Source organism: Aquarana catesbeiana, linkage group LG01 (genome assembly GCF_042186555.1).
Source record: "Aquarana catesbeiana isolate 2022-GZ linkage group LG01, ASM4218655v1, whole genome shotgun sequence".
NCBI classification, from domain to species: Eukaryota; Metazoa; Chordata; class Amphibia; order Anura; family Ranidae; genus Aquarana; species Aquarana catesbeiana.
Window position 1 is genome coordinate 228325532 of NC_133324.1, and position 26606 is coordinate 228352137.

A 26606-nucleotide genomic window follows, 5' to 3' on the forward strand; every position below is an offset into this window, starting at 1 on the left:
ATTTGGCTGCCTACCTCAAAATGCTCCTGAAACATCTTAGCCCAGGAAAAAGCTTACAAGCCAGTTTCACGCTGGTATATTACTCCTAAAAAACAATTAGCTTCCAAGTTTTATTGTCAACGCTTAAGGCCCTATTCGCACTTGTACGACTCCAAAGTTGCGCCACATCTTGACGCAACTTTGGATGGGTGCAACTTGGCTACGACTTTGGCTTTGACCATTGATAATGGACAACTGTTGCACAACTGTTGCATTGTATAACATTCAGGTACGGCTTTCATGCAACTTCTGAGGGTTAACATTGCACTCTATGACCCACTAGTTGCATGAAAGTCCGACCAAAGTAGTGCATGAACTACTTTGAAGTAGCTGCAACTTTGAGGCCCCATACACACTATTAGATTTTTGTCTTCAGATTTACCAAAATCATATAATATGAGGTCAAACCTTTCCACCAACAAAACCGTGGATTTTTTTCCGAAGCATGTTGACTCAAACTTGTCTCGCATACACACGGTAACACAAATGTTGGCCTAAAATTACGAACGTGAGAACGCGGTGACGTACAACATATACTACGAGCCAAGAAAAAGGAAGTTCAATAGCCAGTGCGGCTCCTTCTGCTTGATTCCGAGCATGTGTGAACTTTTGTGCGACGGACTTGTGTACACACGATCGGAATTTCCGTCAACAAAGTGAAGTTGGCGGAAAATTTGAGAACCTGCTCTCTAACATTTGTGTGTGGAAATTCCGACAGCAAATGTTCGATGGAGCATACACACGGTCAGACTTTCCGACAACAAGTTCACATCGAACATTTCCCGTCGGAAAGTCCGACCATGTGTACGCGGCATTAGAGTTTCAATTTGTATGCAGGCAGGCCCTTGCACAACATGGTTTTGGTAAATCTGAAGACAAAAATCTGCAGAAAATCGAATAGTCAGTATGGGGCCTTAGTGGTGCATATATAATGGTTATCATTGGACACCTTGGAAAACATCCCAACCACACCGCCTGCCTGGAGTTTGCATGTTTTCCCTGTGCCTGCGTGGGTTTTCTCTGGGTATTCCGGTTTCCTCCCAAATTCCAAAGACATGCTGGTAGGTTAATTGGATCCTGTGTAAAAATTGGCCCTAGTATGTATATGTATGAATGTGAGTTAGGGACCTTAGATTGTAAGCTCCTTGATGGTAGGGACTGATGTGAATGGAAAATATATATGTAAAGCGATGTGTAAATTGACAGCGCTATATAAGTACCTGAAATAATAATAATAAAAAAACATGGGGAATGACTTGATGTCCAAAGTTGCATGACAAGTTGCACAAGTGTGAATGGAGCATTATCGAACAAGCTAAAGTTAGAAGCTGATTGCCTACCATGCACAGCTGCACCAGATTTTTTGTGCACCAGTATATGTAATCTCCCAGTATATGTAATATGTATCTCCCCCCTGTGTATTATGAACAAATAAACTACCCAGATCCTGGCCTATATGTCTCATCTGGAGAAATAGATGTAACAGTTCGGTCAGAAGACACCCATGGGTCCCAAATTTTATGAAATTACTTGGGGGATCCCCTGCCCTGAGGGATGTTGCTGCTTGGTCGGGCCTTATGGAAGCTCTTTGTACCCTTGTCCCTCTTTTTTTCTCCTCTTCCTTTCCCATGTCCCGATTTCCTCTTTTGTGCTTGTTCTTCTCCTCTTCCCCCCCTTCTTTTTCATCTCTCTGTCTCTCTTCATTTTTCCTCCTTTTCCAGTCTTTAGTGTCTGATTCATGAGCAAATTCATCCATCCCTTCCCTCCCTTACAGGGGCATTTTATGATTTTGTCATTGAGAAATCCCCACAGAATTAGTATTTTTACTGTTTCCTACTTTTATGAATAACTTCATATCCTTTGGAGATTTAAATTGTCTCTGTATTTGTATTCTGGCACTGATGGCGGGTACTTTTTATGACACCCTTTGTTTGCTGTACTTGTTAACCCATATCCTGTGCTACTCTTTATTGTTTATTATTTCAAAAATCCCCCCAAAAAAACAAAGTTACAAATCTTTTATATATGCCATCCTGGCTTTATTTTTTAGTTTGCTTCATTACTGTGTTTGTTTACCGATCTCCCTTTTATTGTCCTAGGTGGCCCTCACAATGTGACTTTTAGGATATCTCCAACCAACATTTTGCCAAATGGTACACTTTATACGTCAGTTGGTTCTAGCTTGAACTTCAGCTGCACCGCGGATTCCATTCCTCAGCCCGAGATAGATGTGTTTTTCTATGCTCCGGATAACAGTTCAGAGCTGTTTAACAGTGCAAATGGAAGCTCTCTTGACTTCGCCATACTCCACTTTCCTCGTAATTACGAAGGAAGCTACAGTTGTTCAGCAGAGAATCACGCAAGCGGTAAACGTGTCTTCTCTACTCTGCAGCTTCTGGTCTATTGTGAGTATGATACTCTACATTATTCTTACATTTCATAACAGGTTCACAGCATTGACTGGACAGTATATAATGAGTTAAAGTAGATATAAACCAAGTCACTAAAATCTCATGTTATTAATCACTTACAGACTGGAAGATTTTCTTGCTTAATGACCAGGCCATTTTTTGCGATACGACACTGCGTTGCTTTAACTGACAATTGTGCGACGCTGTACCCAATCAAAATTGACGTCCTTTTTTTCCCACAAATAGAGGTTTCTTTTGGTGGTATTTGATCACCTCTGTGGTTTTTATTTTTTGCGCTATAGACAAAAAAAAGCGACAATTGTGAAAAAAAAAAAAAAAAAAATGTGTTATGTTTTGCTATAATAAATATCCACAAAAATGTTTTTAAAAAACATATTTCTTCATCAGTTTAGGCCAATATATATTCTTCTACATATTTTTGGTAAAAAAATCGCAATAAGCGTATATGGATTGGTTTGAGCAAAAAGTTATAGCGTCTACAAACTATGGGAAAGATTTATGGCATTTGTATTATTATTATTTTTTTTTACTAGTAATGGCAGTGATCTGCGATTTTTAGAGGTACTGCGACATTGCGGCAGACAGATCGGACACTTTTGACACATTTTTGGGACCCCTGACATATATACAAAGATCAGTGCTATAAAAATGCACTTATTACTATGTAAATGTCACTGGTAGGGAAGGTGTTAACACTAGGGGGCGATCAATAAATGTATTCCCTAGTTAGTGTTTCTAACTGTGGGGGGATGGGACTGACTGGGGGAGGAGACATATCGCTGTTCCTACTTAGTAGGAACAATCTGTCCAATCTGCTCCTCTCCCCTGACAGAACAGGGATTTGTGTGTTTACACACACAAATCCCTGTTCTGGCTCTCGTGCCCGTGATCGCGGGTGCCAGGCGGTGATTGTGCCCGCCGGCCATGCGCATCGTGTCCCCTGCTGTGCTGCGGGCGCATGCTCACCTCTGGCAGATCTTAAAGGGAACAACGTACCCATACAATGTTTTGCGGGAACGTGCCACTTTGCCGACGTATATCGGCGTGAGCCGGTCGGCAAGTGGTTAATGTCATTTCAAAAGTAATTATTCAATTACATTTTTTAAATTTATTTAGTTGTTGGAGGGGTGGCCATGATATTTGGAGTTAATTCAGCTCTTCATTTTTTTGTGTAAGGCTGGGTTCATACCTATGTGAATTGGATGCGGTTTTCACCGCATCCAATTCGCATAGCAGGAGAATATGACCGGCTCTCTATAGAGCCAGTTCACATGTCTTCGGGGCGGCTGCGGAGCACACTGCACAGAAACGTTGTGCGTCTTTGCCTCCGTTTCAGGCCCGAATTCAGACAAAGGTTTTGCCCTGATTCATCCTGAAACGGAGAACATGGACGGTCAGCATTGCTGTGCGATCCGCGGCCGGTTTAGGTGTGAACCGAGCCTAAAGGTAAACTTGCCTTTTAGGTTAGTTGAAATCATGCCATATCCACACCTTCATTGCCTTTTTATGAATGATGTAAAGCACAGGAAGAAAGCCACCTGTTGAGTAATGGGAATAGATTTGTTTTATTCCTGCCTAAAGCTGGCCAAACACTAGTAAAATTCCATTCCAAACTTTTGGTTTTAAGAACGTTCCTTCAATCTTCTTCTTGTTAGTAGGGTAAATCAACGCTTTGTTTTCTATTGGAACATTGAGAAAATCTGAAGGCTCAAGTTTGTCAAGAATTGTTATTTTTCAAATGAAGGAATTGCTAACAAGTGAGGTTGATTTACTAAAACAGGAGAGTGCAAAATCTGGTGCAGCCATGCATGGTAGCCAATCAGCTTCTAATTTCAACTTGTTCAGTTAGGCTCTGACAATAAAACCTGGAAGCTGATTGGTTTCTATGCAGAGCTGCACCAGATTTTGCACTCTCCAGATTTAGTAATTAAAATAATTACAGTGCCATCATCATCATCAGTACCACATACAGAAATAGAAGGGACAATGTAAATTACACAGTGTGTGTTTAGGATCACTTTAAGGTATTTTTGTGATATCTAAAGCAGGGTATACATTAACTGAAAGTCAGCCAGTTCAGCAGAAACTAGACAAATTTTGCTTTGTGTGTACACCTGACTGTTCTAATGACCAGCTTGTGTCAAAGGGTCCTGCTAGAAAACCAGCGTTTAGCACTGATCATCGTATTCGTACAGGGAGGTCCCTGTTGTCCACAATGCTTGTGTGAATGCGGGAATCCAACTCGCTGGTTGAACGAAAAAAAAGCTGAAGGTATATACCCTGCTTTAATTTTCTATAGCTGGATAATAATGAGAAAATGCATAGGTTACCTTCGGTAAAAAACAAATTTCAAAACAATCAGCAAATCCAGAGATATAGGCAACTTCTTCTATAAAGCGGAGTACCACCCAAAAATGGAACTTCCGCATTAAGGGAAGGTGACCCCCTGACATGCCACTTTTGGCATGTCATTTTTTTGGGGGGGGTGAAACCCTCTTTTTTAGAGGGTTCTAGCTCCCACTTCCTCCCGGGGCACTGCAGCACCGGAAGTAAGTTCACCTCTCCCCCTCCTTCTCGGCAATCATCTGGGACACGTCACAGGTCCCAGATAATTGCCTGGCCAATCACAGCTTGCAGCGCGGCTTGCGCATGTGCAGTGCGTGCATGGCTGTGAAGCCACAGCCGGGCGCCCACATTGACAATGCCAGCTCCGCAGAGAGGAGGGGGAGACGAGCGGGGCTTCGTCCCCCCACATCGCTGGACCCTGGGACAGGTACGTGTCCAATTATTAAAAATCAGCAGCTGCAGTATTTGTAGCTGCTGACTTTCAATTTTTTTTTCTTTTAGTCGGAACTCCGCTTTAAGAGCTGAGTTCAGCCCCAGTTAGCCAGTGAGGACATCATGATAAAGAGACTTGGAAGGTGAGACAATGCAGTTTCAAACTAGATTTACTGGAAAAGTGGAGGTTTGCAAATAGTTTCAGCTGTCTCTATCTGGTTCTACTAGTCCTTTTGTAATGTGGTTTTCATTGAATGTAGGCTCTACTTATATATTTGTCATCTTTTTCTCAGTCTCAATTGCTCAGGTTGGTTTATGTGAAAAGGATATTTGTTATATATTACATTTATTTTTTGTTCTGTACAGATGCACCAACACATCCTATACAGTGCAGTGCCAACTACACAGGGATAAGTGATGAAGTATCATTACTATGCAGCTGGCCTGGAGGGTATCCGGCTCCTATACTGGAATGGGAAAAAGATGGCAAAACCTACTTTAATGACACTTCGGACACGTTGGTGGCTTCATTAAATGGTTCTCAGTTCAGTGCTGGCCAAACACTCACATGTAAAGGAAAACACCAGATAGCAAAAGATGTCAAAGAAGATCATTGTGAAGTTCACTTAAGTAAGTGATTAATAAATATATGAGTAGATTAATTTGTTAATTAATTGGTACTTTTTTAAACAACTATAGTTCTGGAATAGGCTGTGGCTTGTAGAGTGGTTCACATCCTAGGAATGGAATCTGTAAGGATACAAATATTGAAGTTAGCATTGGTAACTTGGTTTTTAATGGTGCAAACTCCAGGGATGTCATTCTGGTCTCATTCCTGGAGTTTAGACTTCTCTGGATGCATGCTTGTTCCAGGTTAGTGGTTTTCTAGATATGAATCAAGGATGAGGAAAATGCATCTTTACAAAAGTCAGCAATGGTACCTTGCATAATTATATCTTAGGTGAAATAAATAAAGTGCGCTGTTTCTAAAAAATGTATTGAGCTAACCAAAAGCTCACAAACACAAGTACTAGTGCTCTTTAAAAAACGTGCACAGCTGTTTGCTAATAGTTTTAAACATGTGATGCAGCACAACACCAATAGATTGACACAAGGTGAGCAAACTTCAATAACAATAGTGGCATGTATAATAACATAAGTGAATGAACATTTAAAATAATAAAATGTAAAAATCCGAAACAGAAAAAATCCCCAAAAGAACTCTATTGCAGGTTGTTTACTCAAACTGTCCCAAATGGTGTAAAATGCTGAAAGGACGCTATTCCAAAACCTTCAAAGTGCTGCATGCATCACCACCATGCTCAAAAGGTAAATGGCTGCTTACCAGATTTCAAAGGTCAATGGGCATGTGTACAGCTCTCAGCTGAGAGGCATCAATCTGTATCACTGTCTCTGTGGACCCCGGACAGTTTGCGGCTCACAGGTAGGAGTAAAAATGGAAAGGAGGACCAATAGTGCATTATTCTTTAAAATGTATATTTATTAAAAAGGAATCGCTTCTACAGATTGCTTGAATCTAGCACAGAATCTCTTGGTGGCCTGGCCGCCTGCAGTGCGGACCGTGCGCGCTGACGTCACGGTTGACTCCACCCGACGCATTTCCCCTCAGAAGGCGCCAATCCCAGTTGACCCCCTCTGTGGGAAACATGTCGGGCAGAGTCAGCCGTGACGTCTGCACGCCTGGTCTGCGATGCAGGTGGCCTGGCCACCATGAGATTCTGTGCTGGATTCAAGCAATCTGTAAGTGCGATTCTTTCTTAATAAATATAAGTGTTTGTGAGCGTTTGGTTAGCTCATTATGTTTTTAAGAGACGGCGCACTTCATTTATTTCACCTATTTTTATCTCCTGGTATTCAGAGAGTCCCAGGTGCAGCCGTTTCTGTTAATAATTGGCTAGCGCATCCGTTATAATTTTTTCCATAATTATATCTTCACAGGTTCACATTCTTTATTTTGTTTTATTGCTAGTATACAAATGCATGCAAAGCAATTTTCTAACATATTTGCATTAAAGGAAATCTATGGTCAAATCATGGACTGCATTGTTATTACAATGCTGATACAATGAAAAACAATAGTTATATTTTATAATTCAATATAAGCTTACTTAATTTCCCTTTCATGTTGTGAGTGCTGTCTCTCTGCTGGTCATCTCTTTCCACAACTTCCTGAATTTCCTGCATGTTTTGATGCTTTTCCTCTGCTGTTTGCTATAAATTTCTAAGGACTACATATCCCATGGTACCTTGCTGTCTGCGGGCAGTAATTCCTGTACTGACTCCACCTCCTGAAACTCCTCAGCACCTCGGTAGATCAGAAGGCAGGATCTGTAAAATGTGTGACACGGCTGTGCCTACTCACAGGGCACAGTGAATATGTGTCACAGAATTCAAGAAAGTAAATCTGTGGGGATCTTCACAAAATGTATAAACTTCAAGATGGTTCAGAATAATAGGCTGGAAATAACTGAAATACAATGAGGAAATGAATATACGATTTTACATTTTGACCATAGATACGCTTTAAGAGAAAGTACCAGAGCTGTAATTGGTTTATAAAAATATGTCATGTTTACTTGGAAATAGCTTTTGCAAAGGGTATGCAGTAAGCGCCTATTGAGAGCAAGATTCTAACACTAAAACTCTTGTGTTGCTGGTGGAATGGAGGAATGTTGAATAACTGGCCTGACGTTTGGAGAATACAGTGTTAAGCTGGCCCTCATTGTACAGTCTTAAACCTCATACACACAATCAGATTTTCTGACAGGAATTGAGTGATGACAGGCTATTGGCGGAAAATCTGACCATTTGTACACTCCATCGGACAATTGTCGGATTTTTAAAATTTTCTGCGGACAAATGTCTGTTGTCGGATTTTCCGATTGTGTGTACACAAGTCCGTCGGACAAAAGTCCAAAGTACAAACATGCATGCTCGGAAGCAAGGACGAGATGGAAGCGGTCGGTCTTGTAAACTAGCGTTCGTAATGGAGAATTAACATTCGTGACGCGGCAAATTATGAAATCTCCAAATGCAGCGCACAATTCTCTTCTTCTTTAAAGGGATAATATTTAAGCTGCTTTGCTGGTTATACTGATGGAGTTAGGGCCCTTTCACACGGATGTGTCCATGTACGGGCTCCGCTTTGCTCAGCGGGGGATTGCTCCATTGATCCCCGCTGAGCAGGCAGATGACAGGTCTATCTCTACACACTGCAGGGACCAACCTGTCAAAGCGCCCCTCTCCTCTATGGGGGATCGGATGAAGACGGACCGTAGAGTCCGTTTTCATCCGATCCGCAGACGGATGTAAAAGTAGGGTTTTCCTCCGTCACACTTTAGCTGATCGGAGCGGGTCAGATGTCAGCGGACATGTCACCGCTGACATCCGTCGCTCCATAGACCTGTATGGAGCATCTGTTCAGGTCCGCCTAAAATACTGAAAGGGCCCCTATTGCAAACAAATTTTCAAAGGCTTTTTTTTCTAGTGTTATCAAGAATAATATTATTATGCTTTTTTTTTTTTTTTTTTTTTTGGGCAAGTTACCACAACACCATTATCCTGTAATTTTTAAGATCAAAGATACAACTATGTTGGTGCTCCTTGTCAATTTTAAATTGTATTTTTTTTAAATGTAACTGCCTACTACCAAACTGTCATTTGAAGTAAAACACATAGCCAAGTATTATTATATACAATTTTTTTTATTGTGCATTAAAAAAAGAAAACAAATACAGTTAGACATGCTATCTGCCAATAGAACTTAACCAAAAATTGCATTCTATGCATCCAAAAATATAACAAATCAAATCATTTTTATTCAACCAAAAAATAAAATAAAAGCCTCATGCATGTGTCCTGCTTCTTAATAAAGGGGGTCACCAATGCCAAGAGTTGGTGAAAGCAGGGGTCCGTCATCCAGAGATAATTCCGAAAATCATACGAATTATTCTCCTGGAGCTCCCGCAGCAAAGGCATATTACATAATTGGTCACAATTAATAAAGCAACCAATTTTTGGTCCAGGAACTCCTCCTCCTCCTGTTCCTGGACTGGACTTGGGTCAAAGCAATAAATCCAAGGCCAATAATATATAAAACACGTTATCTCCTCTGATTCCACAACATGGCTGGTTGACGAACGGCCGCCCAGAAACGAAATGAAAAGCACAAAATGAAAAGCGCGAATCAACACTCACCAAACTTCTACCAACACAAAATTAGTAGAAGGTGCCCAAAGGGTGCCGCTACAGAGCTGAAAAATCACGTAGTACGTCACTACGTTCGTGTTTGTTGGCCGACAATTCCTTGCCGTTTGTATGCAAGACAAAATCCAGGCACACACCTTTGGACAAAGGTCCGAGGTTTTGTTTGCGGAAAATCCAATCGTGTGTAGGGGGCTTTAGCGCAATATTCTTTACATCGACCAAAACAATGTTATAGTGTAAAGTACTGTATGTGTAAAGTTGATGGTAGATACAAAGAAGATTGTACAATCAGATTATATCATGTATGGTCACCTTTAGAGTTACAAAGTCCGCAGGTGCATGAGCATGTGCGATCTGGCATTTAAGCCAACATTCTTATGAACAAGGGTAATGCCTGTGAAGAGGAGAGGAAAAGACTGCACACACAGGTCTGAAATGGGGAAAAAGCAGAAGCAAAAAAAACAAAATCAATAACATTCATCTAATCGATTTTCTTTCCCATCAGTTAAGGTCTGCACAGATACTTGATCGTTCCCATAAACATTTACACATAAATGCTCTCTGTATCTGTCAGCACATTAAATCTATTGTTTATACCATAGAAGGGTACATTTATGTGTGTGGCAGCTAAGACTGGTCATATAACGATTAAAAATTGGCTGGGTCAGCAGGAACCGCCCAAATTTCCATCAATGTGTGGCCACTGTGGTTGGATAGAAGTTGATCTACCTATCAACTTCTGATCAAATACCCTGTTGCAGGCAATAGGCTGCAGTGCCGTTTTGTGTATTCTGACAGCAGGGGAATCTTCCCGCTGTCAGAATACAATGACACAGTGGGGAGGATTCATGCGTCCACATTGAATGTGTGGAAAGGGCAATCAGGTCAGTCTTTTCAATCAACCCACTGGCTGAATGAAAAAAATCTGACCCATGTCTGGCCAGCTTCATATCTGAATTCTGGTCAAACACAAATCTGATATGACTTTCCCCAATTTGACCTTTAGAATTTTGGTGCTGTTTATAAATAAAGGATTACAGATCCAAAGAATTATCTTATACAGAGACACCTGGGATTTGTAAAAGTATTCATTTTATTGAACCAGTGTAACAAATAAAACTGCAAAAATGACACACCACCACCTGTGCAAAGATAAAAAGGTCAACGTTGTCAAAGAGGGAAGGAGGGACTGCTAGCAGTAAATCATCTTGATTGACTATAGAGCTTCACTCTGTATCCTCCTCAAGGTTCTCACAAGGGGAGATACCTCACAGGAGGGTAAAGTTCTAAGGCCCCTTTCACACTGGGGCGGTAGGGGGTGTCGGCGGTAAAACAGCGCTATTTTTAGCACTGTTTTACCGCGGTATTCGCCCGCTAGCGGTGCGGTTTTAACCTCCCGCTGGCGGCCAAAAAAGGGTTAAAACCATTCGTATAGCGCGGCTATAGCCGCGGTATTGCCGCGGTATAGCCGCGCTGTCCCATTGATTTCAATGGGCAGGAGCGATTTAGGAGTGGTGAATACACCGCTCCTTCACCGCTCCAAAGATGCGGCTGACAGATTTTTTCTTCTGCCAGCGCACCGCTTCAGTGTGAAAGCCCTCGGGCTTTCACACTGAACAAACAGCGGAGGCTGTTTTGGGGCGGTTTTCAGGCGGTATTTTTAGCGCAATAACGCCTGCAAACCGCCCCAGTGTGAAAGGGGCCTACCTCCATTCTGAATGGAATTAGAACTTTACCCTCCTGTGAGGTTATCTCCCCTTGTGAGAACCTTGAGGAGGATACAGAGTGAAGCTGTATAGTCAATCAAGGTGTAATTTATTAACTTTTGGAACACAGTCCCAATGGGGGCAAAATAAAATTTGGCAATTTTAAAGAAACATACCCAGGTTAGACTTTTTGATGCTGAAGTAGCTGCTTTTTGATCCTGGTAGGGATACCAGTATCTACCTGTTTGTTTGCATTGATTCTTTGGCTACAGCAACAATACCGTACTTAGGTAAACTTTAATAGGGTGTATACAGATCATCCCTTCATGGGTTTTTGTTTAGCAGAGCTCGTTTTCTCTCTTCTCTTTTTTTTTGGTAAGCAGTACATCATACATATGCACATCAATCATGCACACCGCTAAAGCTAGAGCACAGTAAATCCAATCTCACTACAATGTGAGGGGGCTCCAAAGTATAGGCAAAATGGAATGAATGGAAACAGTCCAAAAATGAAATTATTGCACATAGCCATCAAGGAGATTATCCCAGAGATATGTCACATAAACTGGAACAAGGCATAAAGGTAAGCGGGTATCACTGATCAATGTAGTCAGGGTGGATCTGAAATGCTGGGTCAGTGCATGGACAATACTGTGCAAGCTGGGATAAAGCTGTCAAATGGTGTCTATACTCAGTGGGTTAGCTCCACAAGAAGACGATTGACACAGTCACTGCTCAAATGTCTCTGAGCATAGGAAAGGGTGATACACCGCACAGGTGTCACTCAGCCATGCCTATGCAGACATAGTGTATAGGGGATAATATCAAGTATTTGGTAACCCTAATTTACAATGTTTAGATGTGTGCTGTATTGGGTTTTTTCATTTTTTCTTTAATCAGTGTTTGTAAGTTGCCTTTTTTTTTTTCAGCACCCAGCTACATTATTTTAAAGGTTAATTAAAACAACTTCAAACTGCCACCCCACATTCCTCACGCCCCTATCACCATAGTACTTAATAAAATTTGGGGATGTACTTAAACAGATTGTAAAAATGGACATCATGCTTAAAACCACTTGCCGCCCACCCACCGTCAAATGACAGCTGGACGGTGCGGGTCTCGTTTTGGGTGGACATCATATGACCGCCTCTCAGAACAACTGCTCTCGCGCGCCCCTGGGGGCGAGCAGCGCGGAAATCGCGGCCACGCTGTGTTGCTATGACTCGCCGTGACCCCGATCTGTGTAAAGAGCCGCGGCTCTTTAAACATGTGATTGGCTGTGTTCAATCACAGCCGGTCACATGTAAACACGGAGATGCCGGTAATCGGTGCTCCTCGCCTCACACTGACAGAGTGTGAGGAGAGGAGAGCCGATCAGCAGCATCTCCTCACAGGGGACAGCTAGGTATGTAATCAGGGCAAAGATCATCAGTGCCCTGATTACAATTAAGTGTCCACTAGTGCCAGCAATAATTGCCCATCACTGCCCACAAGTGCCACCAATTTGTGCCCACAAGTGCCAGCAATCAGTGGCCACTAGTGATGCCAGTCAGTGCTGGCTATCACTGCTGCCCATCAATGCTCATCACTGCTGTCCGTTAATGCCACCCATCAATGCCCATCAAAGCCGCCCATCAGTGCCGCCTATCCGTGCCCACCAGTGCCACCCATTAGTGCCGTCTATCAGTACTCATCAGTGCCACCTATCAGTGCCCATAAGTGTGGCATATTCGTGCCTCCTCATCAGTGCCCATAAGTGCCGCCTCATCAGTGCCTATAAGTGCCACCTCATCAGTGCCCATCATTGCAGCTTATCAGTGCCACCTCATTAGTGCCCATCAGTGAAGGAGAAAAATTACTTATTTACAAAATTTACTGAAAAAACTAAGAAAAACTTTTTTTTTCAAAATTTTTGGTCTTTTTTTTTTTTGAAAAAATAAAAAACCCAGGAGTGATTAAATACCACCAAAAGAAAGCTCTATTTGTGTGAAGAAAATCAAAAAAGAAAAAGAAAATAACAATTTCACATGGTTACAGTGTAGCATGACTGCGCAATTGTCATTCAAAGTGTGACAGCACTGAAAGCTGAAAAATGGCCTGGGCAGGAAGGGGGTGTAAGTGCCCTGTATTGAGGTGGTTAAATTCACCCCCCTTGGCTTTTTACTTATTTTGTTACATTACAGCCTTTAGTTCAATGTTTTTTAATCTGAATTATATGTAATGGATCAGAACACAATAGTCTAAGTTGGTGAAGTAAAATTAGAAAAATATGTACATAAAACTATTTTTCAGAAATAAAAAAATGATAATTGGCATGTGCATATGTATTCACTCCCTTTGTTATGAAGCCCATAAAAAGCTCTGATGCAACCAATTACCTTCAGAAGTCACATAATTAGTGAAATGATGTCCATCTGTGTGCAATCTAAGTGTCACATGATCTGTCATTACATATACACACCTTTCTGAAAGGTCCGAGAGGCTGCAACACCTAAGCAAGAGGCACTACTAACCAAACACTGCCATGAAGTGTTAAGTAAGGGACAATGTTGTTGAGAAGTACAAGTCAGGGTTAGGTTATAAAAAAAAATCCAAATCTTTGATGATCCCTAGGAGCACCATCAAATCTGTCATAACCAAATGGAAAAAACATGGCACAACAGCAAACCTGCCAAGAGACGGCCGCACACCAAAACTCACGGACCGGGCAAGGAGGGCATTAATCAGAGAGGCAGCACAGAGACCTAAGGTAACCCCAGAGGAGATGCAGAATTCCACAGCAGAGACTGGAGTATCTGTACATAGGACGACAATAAGCCGTACGCTCCATAGAGTTGGGCTTTATGGCAGAGTGGCCAGAAGAAAGCCATTGCTTTCAGCAAAAAACAAAATGGCACATTCAGAGTTTGCGAAAAGGCATGTGGCAGAGTCCCAAAATGTATGGAGGAAGATGCTCTGGTCTGATGAGACTAAAATTGAACTTTTTGGCTATCAAAGAAAACGTCGCAAACCCAACACATCACATCACCCAAAGAACACCACAGTGAAACATGGTGGTGTCAGCATCATGCTGTGGGGATGTTTTTCGGCAGTCGGAACTGGGAAACTGGTCAGAGTTGAGGGAAAGATGGATGGTGCTAAATACAGGAATATTCTTGAGCAAAACCTGTACCACTCTGTGTGTGATTTGAGGCGAAGGAGGTTCACCTTCCAGCAGGACAATGACCGCAAACACACTGCTAAAGCAACACTTGAGTGGTTTAAGGGGAAACATAAATGTTTTGGAATGGCCTAGTCAAAGCCCAGACCTCAATCCAATAGAAAATCTGTGGTCAGACTTAAAGATTGCTGTTCACAAGCGCAAACCATCCAACTTGAAGGAGCTGGAGCAGTTTTGCAAGGAGGAATGGGAAAAAATCCCAGTGGTAAGATGTGGCAAGCTCATAGAGACTTATCCAAAGGGACTTGGAGCTGTGATAGCCGCAAAAGGTGGCTCTACAAAGTATTGACTTTAGGGGGGTGAATAGTTATGCACATTGACTTTTTCTGTTATTTTGTCCTATTTGATGTTTGCTTCACAATAAAAAAATAAAAACATCTTCAAAGTTGTGGGAATGTTCTGTAAATTAAATGATGCAAATCCTCAAACAATCCATGTTAATTCCAGGTTGTGAGGCAACAAAACACCAAAAATGCCATACATGAATACTTTTGCAAGGCACTGTAAATCTAAATGCTCGATCTCTTATTTTTTTTAAAACAGTTGTCGGTATGTTCTGTCTTTGCATTTAGGCTTGCTGGTGTTGCAACCAAACTAAAGTTTTGCTCATCCCTTCCTGAGGACTGTAGCTTTTTTTTTTTTTCTAGGAAGACACCTCCCTGTGGCTTTAAACTCTGTGGCTTACTCTGCATTTGACCGCCTGTTTCTGGTCAAATTACAAAAAAAACCTCTCTGTTCCTGGGAAAAAAAAGGATTTTGTAGATACTAGTTCTGCCTGGCACAGCACACTTGAAGAAACACACGTCAGTTCAAAAACTAGCAAAAATGCCTTTTGTGACTTATCCAAATGAAAGTACTTTGGATGCCGTGGCTATAAGCAAAGCTAATTATAAAAATAATTTAATAAATTCCACAGTCAACGATGTGCTTGCGAAGTTTGCTATAACTCAATGTTGTGGTGGTTCATACAGCACATACAGCTTTAAGGCATCCACCAACCTGTAATGTAAAAGATTTGTGTATTTTCCAAGTCTTTATAAAAAAAGCCCCATACTTGTTTTTTTTTTTTTTTTTTTTTTTTTTTTTTTTAAATTAGCAAAGATCCCCCTTGTTTGGACAACAATAGTTTCCCTGAAAGCCCTCAAAAGCAGCAAAGGTGACCATCAAAATAGTCCCTCATTGACTTTTTTTTAAATCAGATTTTTTAAATTTATTTATAAAACATAGGAAGAGAAAAAAAAAACTCTTCCTTAAAACAAAAACAAAAACATACATCAAATTACATTGCCAAGGACATATTATTATCTAAATGTACAACCAGTCAAATTGCTTCTCCTGCATTGTTAAGGTATATGTGAGCTTACAATCAATTTAAGAAGACAAATCTCTACATGTCCATACCAGTTTCTGCCATTTCGTGTATTTTCTACGTTTAGTAAGCGTGTCCTTTTAGTGCTTTGTACCTCTACCCCGCTCCCGGCCCTTGAAAGGACAATCGGTTGGTGCAGAGGTACCCCTCCCCCCTAAACAGTAGGGGGGGGGGGGGTTCCAGTATTCTTCCTTTAACTAATATATAAGTAAACCATATAACTTGTCACTGCAGAGTAAGACAACTTCTCATCAAGAATATTATGTCAGATTGATCCACTTTCTGAGTCTCTATGTCACCATATTACCCTTTACCCATCTAGTGTAGACAGCCTCCTTTCTCAGATAAGGGGGAGTATGCTTCTATGTCCTGCCACCAAGTATTTTATTTTGGATCAGTTGGAAGGGGGCTAAACCAGGTACCCCCAACCATGGATCCCATATACGTTCAAACTTTGCTGGGCTGCCTCTGTGCTGGTATGTCAACTCTTCCCTCAATAGAGTGTCATTTATGGTATTAACCCATTCTGCGTGTGCTGGCGGTGACACCGAAAGCCATTTTTTAGCTATAAGTTTTCTGGCAATAAACAATATTCTGATAATGTAAGTGTGCGGTGTATATAGTTCCTCGTCTAACCATCTCAACAGACACAGCTTGGGGTCAACCACAAATGTAAGATTCCATATTTTATTTATAGAGCTGATTATTTCAGACCAGTACCTTTGCAATTTTGGGCATTTCCAGAGTATGTGCACGAGAGTACCATTATCTATCTTGCACCGAGGACAAAAAGGGTCATCTCTTCTGTGCCATTTATGTAATTTATATGGGGTACGGTAAGTTCGGTGTATAATGAATAATTGTGTAAGTTTTTGGGAGGAGGAGAGAGACACCTTGCGTACATTCTCCATTATAGCAGACCATTCCTCGTCTGTGATGTGGCCTATATCTTCCCCCCAGCTTGTCCTGTCCTTTCCTAGACATTGAAGTTACTAGTTGTGTGAACACCGTCGGTCTAGTTAATTCCCATTTGGACAGTTTAGCTTGTGCTGAGATGGCGTGCCTAAGTTGTAAATATTGAAAAAACACAACATTTGGTATGCCATATTTTTCCCTTAAGGATTGAAAGTCCCGTAGAAGTCGACCCTGGTATAGCTGCTGGATATACACCACCTCGCTCCTAGACCACGCAGAGAAGCCCTTTAATTTACACAGTTCGGGAAAGTTGCTATTGTTCCATATACGAGACCATTCCGTGTACCCTTCATAGTGAAAGTGTTGCTTGGCCTTGTACCATATTTTATCTATAAGCATCATAGTTTGGTATTCAGGTATTTTGCGGAACTCTCCTGCTTCCAAGCACTCCACAAGGACCCCACTCGAGAGTATAGTGCGTATGATATTACTCGTGGGGTCAGATGACTCGGGGCTCTGCCATCCCGTTAGGTGCTGTAATAGGGCCGCTATGAAGTAATAGTATGGGTTCGGGACTGCCAGCCCGCCCGTGTCCTTCGCCTCCTGTAATGTTTCCAATTTAATACGCGGCACCTGTTTCCTCCAGATTAAGGAGCGAAATATGGTGTTACATTTTTTGAAAACGTGAATAGGAATCCAGATAGGGGCGTTGTGGAGCGCATACAAAAGTTGTGGACCCCAGACCCTTTTTATCAAATTACATCGGCCTACTACCGAGAGGGGAAGTTTAATCCAACTAACTGCTTTTTCCTGGAATTTTTTAATCAGAGGATTTATATTAAGTTTAACATATAGTTCTAGGTTGGGATGGATAACTATGCCTAAATATCGGAAAGTATCTACCACCTTGATCTGGTCTGCTGCTGAAGGAAGAGGCGATACAAGGGGATCTAGTGGTAACAGTGTGGATTTGTCCCAGTTTATCTTGAACCCCGAATACGATCCAAATTTACAGATTAACTCCATGAGATTTGTTAAAGAGGCAGACGTGTCGCCCAAAAAGATGAGCGCATCATCAGCATACAAGGCTATTTTATCTTCCAAATTTTTCCTTTTAAAACCGCATATAGCCGGGTTCCCTCTGATAGCAGAAGCCAGAGGCTGTATGGCCAGAGCAAAGAGCAATGGGGATAGTGGGCAGCCCTGTCTTGTTCCCCTGTGAAGGTCAAAGAAGGGAGATAGCGTGTTGTTAATTCTAATGCAAGCTTTCGGTGCCCTGTACAGTAGTTTAATCCAGGAAATAAATGTCTCCCCTAAATTGAATTTCTCTAGCACCCTCCAAAGGTAATCCCATTCTACGCTATCGAATGCCTTAGCGGCGTCTAGTGAAAGGATAGCTCTTTGACCTTGATTATCTGTTGGAATTTGCATATTGAGATATAATCTGCAAAGATTGTGTGCTGTGGATCTGTTAGGTATAAATCCCGATTGATCCGGGTGTACTATTTTTGTCACCACCTTGGACAGCCTCATAGTGAGGACTCTAGTGATCAATTTTAAATCGTTATTTAAAAGTGATATGGGCCTGTATGACTCAGGTTGGTTAGGATCCTTCCCGGGTTTCAACAGTACCACCACCACTGCCTCGTACATGGAATCTGGTAAGGAGTCATTAGCATGTGCTTCCTCAATGGTGTGGAGCAATTCCGGTAGGAGTATGCCACCAAACTTTTTATACATCTCAATTGGGAGACCATCATTTCCCGGAAGCCTTAGAATTGGGAAATGTTGCTAATGCAAGTTGCAATTCTTCTAGAGATATAGGTGCATTTAGCAGTTTTTTGTCTTCCCCCTGTATTGTCGGAAGAGAGATTCCATCTAAAAACTCAGTTAAGGCGGCTTCGGGGTAATTCACCTTTGAGGAATACACATCCTGAAAAAAGGTACAGAATCCCTGCATAATTGAAGGGGTGTCCATAGCTACTTGTGTTGGTGACACTGCCAAGCGGTGAATAATTGGTGATTGTTGTTGCGATTTGGCTATTACCGATAACATATGGCCTGTTTTTTCCCCCCTCTTCAAAGTATGTTTGTGAGGTAAAGAAACGTTTGTTTTTGGCTTGTTGGGTATGTATGGTGCGATACATTTTTTGTGCGTCTTTCCATTTTCTTTCACTATCAGGTGTGGGTGCTTGTAAAAATTCCTCCTCTGCTTTGTCTACCGCTATACTGGCGTCAGCTGCCCATTGTCTGCTATTTGTTTTAAATGTGGCTATTTCCTTGATACACATCCCCCTGATAAAAGCCTTCAGAGTGTCCCAAACTATACCCGGTGGGGCAGAATGTTTATTATCCAGGAAAAAGTGTTGAATTTGTGTTTGCATATGTTTAGTGTCTCTAAACAGAGGAATCCAGAACGGATTCAGACTGAGTTGTACCAGGGAATGGTCGGATAGACCTCTGGCAAGATAGGTGACCTTTGGATCATAGTAGTGCGTTGATGTATTGCCCAATACTAAATCAATGCGAGACAAAGTGGAATGCGTTAGTGAGTGACATGAAAATTGTGCTTTAAAAGGAAACTTACACCGCCATAAATCAAAAAGCCCAATTTCTGTTAAAAATTTGGCAAGAGCTGTATATATCCTGGGGCCCTGCGGGCAGTATTTCCTGTGCACATCTAAAGACATGTCCAGAGTACTGTTAAAATCCCCCATGACATATACTGGAACCTGTGGATATTTCGCTAGAAATCTGGAAAGACATTGCAATACTGTTAAATTAAATGGTGGAGGTATATATACATTTATGATCACGCATGCATGTGATTCCCAAGTTCCCATCAGAAAAATAAATCTGCCCTCTACATCAATTTGTGCATCAATTTTTGTGAATAAGGTAGTCCTGGAAAACAATATACTCACACCCCTTGAATAGTCCCTCATTGACTTTAATGTAATATGAAATTTAAGTTTGTTAATTTTTTTTCAATTGTAAAAACATTGAGGCTGCATTCACACCTGAGCGTTTTCAGCTCATAAACGCTCATAAAACGCCCGAACAAACACCTGAAAAATGCAGAACAAGCAAAATCCCATTAATTTCAATGGCACCTGTTGACATCTGAGCGTTTTGACACCTGAAACAAAACGCCTGAAAAACGCCCTAAGCTCAAAAAAAAAAACCATGAGCTTTTTCGGGGCAGATTACAGGCGCTTTTTCTGCCTTTTACATTGGTGACCTGGTGACCTGAACAAAATCATGGCAAAAACACGGTCAAAAATACGTGACTTTGAAGTGGTCAGGTGTGAATGCAGCCTTAAGCCTGGGTTCACACTGATGCGAATTTACAGCGGGTTTGATGCGTTTAGGAACACACAGATTTGCTGGTCATGTAAAAAGCATAGTATTCCCTGGTTTTGGTTCACATCTATGCGTTGCGAATTTGGTGCAAGAAAAAAAAAGGGTCATGTGTATGTTGACTGTCGGTGCGATACAAATTCCTATGGTGCAGTGCGAAATTTCATAGGCTTCAATTGAACATGAAGTAAACTTGCAGCGCACAGTTCACATCTCTGCAAATTGTTCACTGTCTGCCTCCTGAAATTTGCAGTAAAATCACTGTAAATTCGTACCTGTCCACCTCAAAACCCAAGGCAAATTCGCACCTCACACAGGACAAAAAAAAAAAACAGATCAAATTTGCAGTACATCACATCACAGTTGTGTGAACCTAGGCTAAAGCGGAACTTCAGTCATTTTTTCAACTTTCCATCTATTAAATCTTCTTCCCTTCGTTGTTTTAACTTTGGATAATAAAACATTTTTTTTCTGCCAGTAAATACCTTATACCACCCACTTCCTGTTTCTTGTCTGGTAAAAAGCCTAGGCTTATGACATCATGTACAGATCTCTCTCTCACTCTCCTGAGAGTTTGCAAGGAAGGAAGAGGGGTTGAGTCATAAGAGGGCCAGTGAGAGCTGCAGAGCTGAGGTGTGCCTCTGTGTGTCTGTGTAAATCCAGGAAGTGAACAGGCAGTAGCTTCAGCTGCCCACAGTTAAAATGGTTGCAGCCAGAGTGGAGGGAGATTTCTGCAGTATATTTGACAAATACAGAATAGCAGTATTTATAAAATAATATGCAAAGTGGTTGGAGGGAAGCTTCAGAATGGCAAAGTTGTTTTTATTACACATTATCTGAGCAGACTGCAGTTCCTCTTTAATTTGAATTCCATTTTGGCACATTTACTTCTCACTACTGACAGCTTGATACACCAGAACATCTAAAAGCACCTGCCCATCCTCAACACATTTATTGGTACCTATGCTTTTCTGCAGTTTGTACAGGCTTTAGTAATATTCCATGTAGAATGCCATGAAACATGGCTGCACCTATGCAGATGACACAGGCCAACTACAAAGCACAGTTGGGCAGCTTAGAGATCAGTTTGGTTTCATCCTGTTTATTATTTTCATGGAGTGAGGGCTGTTTGGAAGGGAACAGAAGATTTTGGGGCAGAAGATACATTTGCCAGAAAGCATTCCTCTAAAGCTAAAGGTTTTTTGTTTTCTTATCAGCAATGTTTTTAGGTTCTGTCCAGAGATCATGGTATGGGTGATGACATTACGTCCCTCTCTTTCAGGTCTTCCTCTGCCACAGTCCCAGCCCCTGAGAAGCTGTGTGAAAGGAGAAAATGTGACACTCTCGTGCTCCGTATCAGGTGCTAACCCCCCTGCTACAATAACATGGCTACGTAACCTGAGCATTCCTGAAGTGGAGCTCCAACCAGGGAAGAAATACCAGATTATCCAGGACGATGCCATCTCCTACCTCACCATTGTGAACTGCTCTCATGATAGCGATGAGGGATATTACATCTGCAAAGCAGTCAATGGCCTTGCCACAAGAGACCTTTATGTATGGCTTTCAGTAAACAGTGAGTAGAATACAGACTTTCTGTCTATGTATAATGGATTTGGAGTCAGATAAATATCAAGAAAAGGGCAGATAGTGTTAAAGGTGTGTTAGACCTATTAATGCTTTGTGATCAGTGCTGTCCTGTCTACATGTCTAGCCTGCTTCTCTAATAAATTCAGGCAAGAAGTGCAGTATGGTTGCCAATGTATATTGTGTCTTTACATTAAGGATGTTGAACTAGGAATGCGATTCCAAGGTGTACTTTAAGAGCTCATTTACACATGCTTCAACTTTAACCCACGTCAAAGCAACTATCACTTCAACATGCCCTTTTGATGTGTTTTTGATGCTTCGGTGACGCTTTTTTGAAGGTTTAATGAAGCCTGGCAAATCCCCTGTGTGTGTTTTGATTTTTATTATTTGTTTTAAAGGGGCCCAGTAGAACCCCGGCTCAGTAGTACCCTCACTTAGCAGATCCACAACTTATTAGTACCCTTGTTCAGCAGATTCACTTTTTATTAGTACCTTGCTTCAGCAGATTCCCTGCTCAGTAGTAACCCCAGCTCTGCCAATGCCCCACTCAGTTGTACCCCAAGCTTTGCTGATCCCCCACTCAGTAGTAATCCTCAGCTCTGCTGATCCTCTGGTTTGCTGATCCTCCCCTCTCTACGGTTCCCTGCTCACCTCCTGCTATATTGCGCCAATGCTGTTTACCACATGCAACATCTGCTAGTTTCTCCTGCTCTGGTTCCCCAGCTCTGCTGATTCTCTGCCGCTCAGTTTTCTCCCTCCAATCCACGCTCACCTTCTACTATAGCGTTCCCATGTTGCACACCACGTGTGCTGTCTGCTAGGTGCTCCTCTCCAATTCAGGCCCCGCTGACCGTACTGCTGCTTCATACTGCACACCAGATAAGATGTCTACACCAGACACTTCCAGAATATAAACACATGAACCGGAAGGGACTGCTGATAAGGTCTTTTTGGTTTGCTTGTTGGTTTCCTAGTACATCATGGAATATCTCATGTAACGAGCCCCTTGCTCGCTCGGTTCCACTCTCCCGACACTCCTCTGCAGCTATTGAATCAGATTGCAACATCTGATGGTTCGGTCATCCGATGCTCCGGGACTAGAACTACAGCTCTGTGCCGTTCTAACCCAGTTGTGATAGCTCAGAACAAACACCAGGCAGGCTGTATGTAAGTTCAAACAGGAATATCCTTTATTGCAAAATACAGGCTTTTATACACTCAAAGTGGAGGTGCAGACCTCCTGCTCATATTACTCTAACAATACAGCTGTAACCTAATTAATCTAATTAACATGAGCTAATTAACTAATCCCTTTAGACAGCCTAGATGACTCAGACATGACCGTTAGGCCAGACTGGCCATCTTGTAGTTCAGAAAATCCAATCAACATTATCACAATCAACATAGACTCTTCTTCACACAATAGCAGAGTTAATTAACACAAATAACAATGGGGATCTAATGACTCTTAGATCCCATAGTAGATTTATTCACAATACACATTTTAGCAGACAATAGACAGACAGGTGTTGGAATTTACATCAGCATCTCCTAACAGTATCTGTCCCAGCATTATGAATCAGCCACTATTTCAATATGGCAAATCCAGGGTCCCCAGAGTCTGTGTGTCCTGGGGGACCAGGACCCGAATCCACAGTAATACCACCTCAAGGGTCCCCAGGCATACAGCTCACAAAGAGCACCGTTCCAACAAATGCAAGGGCCCACGATCGATCGGCAAGAGGCTAGCATACAGTCCCCTCCAAAAGTCTCTCTCCCGGCTAGGTCTGTCACATCTCATATCTGCAATACCTCCAAAACAAAGCGAAGCTAAAGCTGACTAAAAGCCCCTCAAAATCTTCAGGTGCTGTAAGCGAGCATTGTCATAGACTTTTATGGAGGCTTTGGAGACTCTTTGAATCGGCAAGAAAGCTACGTGGGGTATAATTTTCAAAGTGAGAGAAAGCAAACACAACGTGTGAACAAAACTGTAAGGTAACAATTTTATTTAGTGACAGGTGCTTTGATTGGCATTCACAGTGCTTTAAAAAAGTGTGTCCAATGCCACATTTTGAAGCAAGTGTAAACAAGCCCTTAGAATGTTTTATATGCACTTTCTTTTTTCTAATGGAGCTCTCCTTTAAGGCATTATAACTTTTGTTTGACCTTTTATGGCTGAAGGATTTTCAATTAGAAGGGTGTTCATTGACTGGATTAGCTATTTAATGTTGGTCAACCTACAAGGTATAGAGGGCCTCTGACAACACCAATGGGTTGAATATAATATTTATCATACATAATGTTACAGAAGACTGTCAGAGATGGTAGACATCCTATAGGTTGAGGGTGCTCAACCGGTGGCACCCTCTGATGTTGCCCACGACCTCTTGCTCTGGGATGGTGGGACAGGAACCTTTCTAACAGCCAGCGATGCCAGCAGGAAATAAAAGATAAATGGTCAGTTTATTAAACATCACAGATTAGCAATGGGCATATTACATATTAAACATCATAGTTTAGTAACACGTATCTTATATATTAAACATCATAGTTTTGCAATGGGCATATTATCACTTTTAAAAAAGCGTTATTAGGCTGCTTTCACACTGATCCGCAGGTGCATCGCAGTGCACCTTCGGTTTGCCTGCGGGTTAGCTGCATGAGCCATTAGGCCCCTTTCACACAATCCGTCTGTCTGTTTTCATCCAACGGGGATTGGTCCTATGGACAATGATGATCCTGTTGTTTTTTTTTTTTTCACAAGAAATATGATCCTGTTGTTTAAAATCTTCATTATGCTATTAAAATAAAAAATGTGACGTTCTAAACCTTTTCATTTAATTGTGGCCCGCAAACGGTTATCAAATCACTTAAGTGGCCCTCCCTCTTTAATAGGTTGAGCACCCCTGCTATAGGTCTATCACACCACCAAGGGGCTACATATAATATTTAGCATACATAAGTTTACAGAAGACTGTCAGGGATGGGAGATATCCTATAGGCCTATGACACTACCAAAGGGCTTTATATAATATTTACTTTACATAATGTTACAGAAGACTTTCAGGGATGGTTGACACTTTTTAGGCCTATGGCACCACCAAAGGGCTTCATATAATACATAATGTTACAGAAGATTGTCAAGGATGGTTGACATTCTGTAGGAGGTGGCCAGAATTGGTGAACTTGCTACAGGTGTGGCTAGAGACATGCAGAAGGAAACAGAGGCTGGAGATACCTGAGATTTCTGCCATTACACCATTTAGAAATAAGTCTGCAATGGCAGCTCCAAAATTTTAACTTTGTTGATAATCGTCATAAGATAAATTGTCATTATATACCTTAAATTTTATCACCATCCCAAATGGGATGGTGATAAAATACCACCATCCCAATCCCATTTAGACCCCTTTCACACTGAGGCAGTTTTCAGGGGCTCTGTAAAGCACCTAAAAACTGCCTCCCATGCTGCCCGAATGTGAAAGCCCGAGTGCTTTCACACTGGGGCGGTGCGCTTGTGGGATGTTAGAAAAAGTCCTGCAAGCAGCATCTTTGGGGTGGTTTGGGAGCGCTGTATACACCACTCCCAAAACGCCCTGCCCATTGAAATGAATAGGCAGCGTTTCCAAAGCGCCGCAACACAGGCGCTTTTAACCCTTTTGGCTGCTAGCGGGGGTTAAAAGCACCCCGCTAGTGGCCGAAAAGTGCAGCTTAAACAGCGCCGAAGCACCGCTAATATGAGCGGCGCTTTAGTGCCTTAAGCTCAGGTGGCCCCAGTGTGAAACTAGCCTAAGAGCATGTTTATTACAAGCCTGATGCTAGCAGTATTCTTGGAGCAGTAAAACTGTTTTCTTTTGAAAGAGTGCAGAGGAGGGTCCCCTGTCATGTGTTTATTGCTGACTGTGACCCCCATTAAGCAGATTTCCCCTAGTTCCATGTCTTGGAGACAAAATGAAAATCCCCTCTTTGAAAGTTTTTTTCTGAAACTGGTGACACCATTGTGAAATGCCCATTTTACTGTACTAATGTCATATCGTGGATTTCAGTTACTTTTTCTGGTCTGGTGACAACTGTCAACAAAACAGAAAGTTATAGTGCACCGACCCCCATGGGGACCCAAGAAGGAGAAAAGAAAAGACTAACTTTTCTCTACAATTTTGCAAATGAAAAATAAAAGGTTTTGTTTCCATGATAACTGGTGTCCTAATATTAGTGATTTGACTTTTACTCTGAAAATACTGCAAACAACATGATACATTGTTATAATATCAGTAAATTCATCTGCTGCATTGGAGCACACAAAGTTGAAAAAAATAGGATAACCCATTCTAATGAGACCACGGCATGCATTATTCTTGTGTGAACTTACCTTATAATGTCTGCTTATGACAAGCTTTGTTTAATGGTACACTGAGTTTTCATTCTCATTTTCCAGAGCCTCGTAATATTGTGGGACTTGTGTCTGCTCTGCTGATCCTCTTTTTGCTGGTGATAGGCCTTATTATAGGCCTTATAATATACTGTGATCCTTGGGTCTACTGGAAAGGTATGGTACTTGCCACTCCTATGCAACACTTTATTCAGTTTCCTACTGTAGTGCTTTTGTAGGGTAATTTTTTTATTGTATTCTGTTCATTTAGTTCTGTTTTAAGAACATAAAAACCATCATTTTAAAATCTGCCTTGACACAATAACCCAACCAATTTGTATTAAGGTTATGTTAAAGCAGTAATAAACCCCAAAGTAATCATATAATATATTGCAGCTTACCAATTTTGAGATGTGATGGCTGTATTAGTTTTCGTTTTTTTGCCTTTCTTTCTTTTATTTTGATCTGATGATCCAACCAGTAAGTCTGCTGTTTTTCAATAGAACAAGCACTCTTGCAGTTAGAGTGACAAGACAATCCGTTTAGCACTGGCAGGGGTGCTTACAATGACCGTATTTTATTAAATAAACTTTAATGGCAT

The 26606-nt window shown here is 41.6% G+C and overlaps 1 protein-coding gene across 1 annotated transcript in view; it reads left to right on the plus strand.

Annotated features, from left to right (window-relative positions):
• The window catches only part of VSIG10 (V-set and immunoglobulin domain containing 10), a 58785-nt gene that overhangs the window by 17205 nt on the left and 14974 nt on the right, over positions 1–26606 (plus strand). The window contains exons 3-6 of the mRNA XM_073625627.1: positions 2139–2444; positions 5616–5879; positions 21329–21622; positions 26072–26182. Of these exons, the coding sequence (XP_073481728.1) occupies positions 2139–2444; positions 5616–5879; positions 21329–21622; positions 26072–26182 (975 nt within the window). The remainder of the gene's footprint in view (positions 1–2138; positions 2445–5615; positions 5880–21328; positions 21623–26071; positions 26183–26606) is intronic.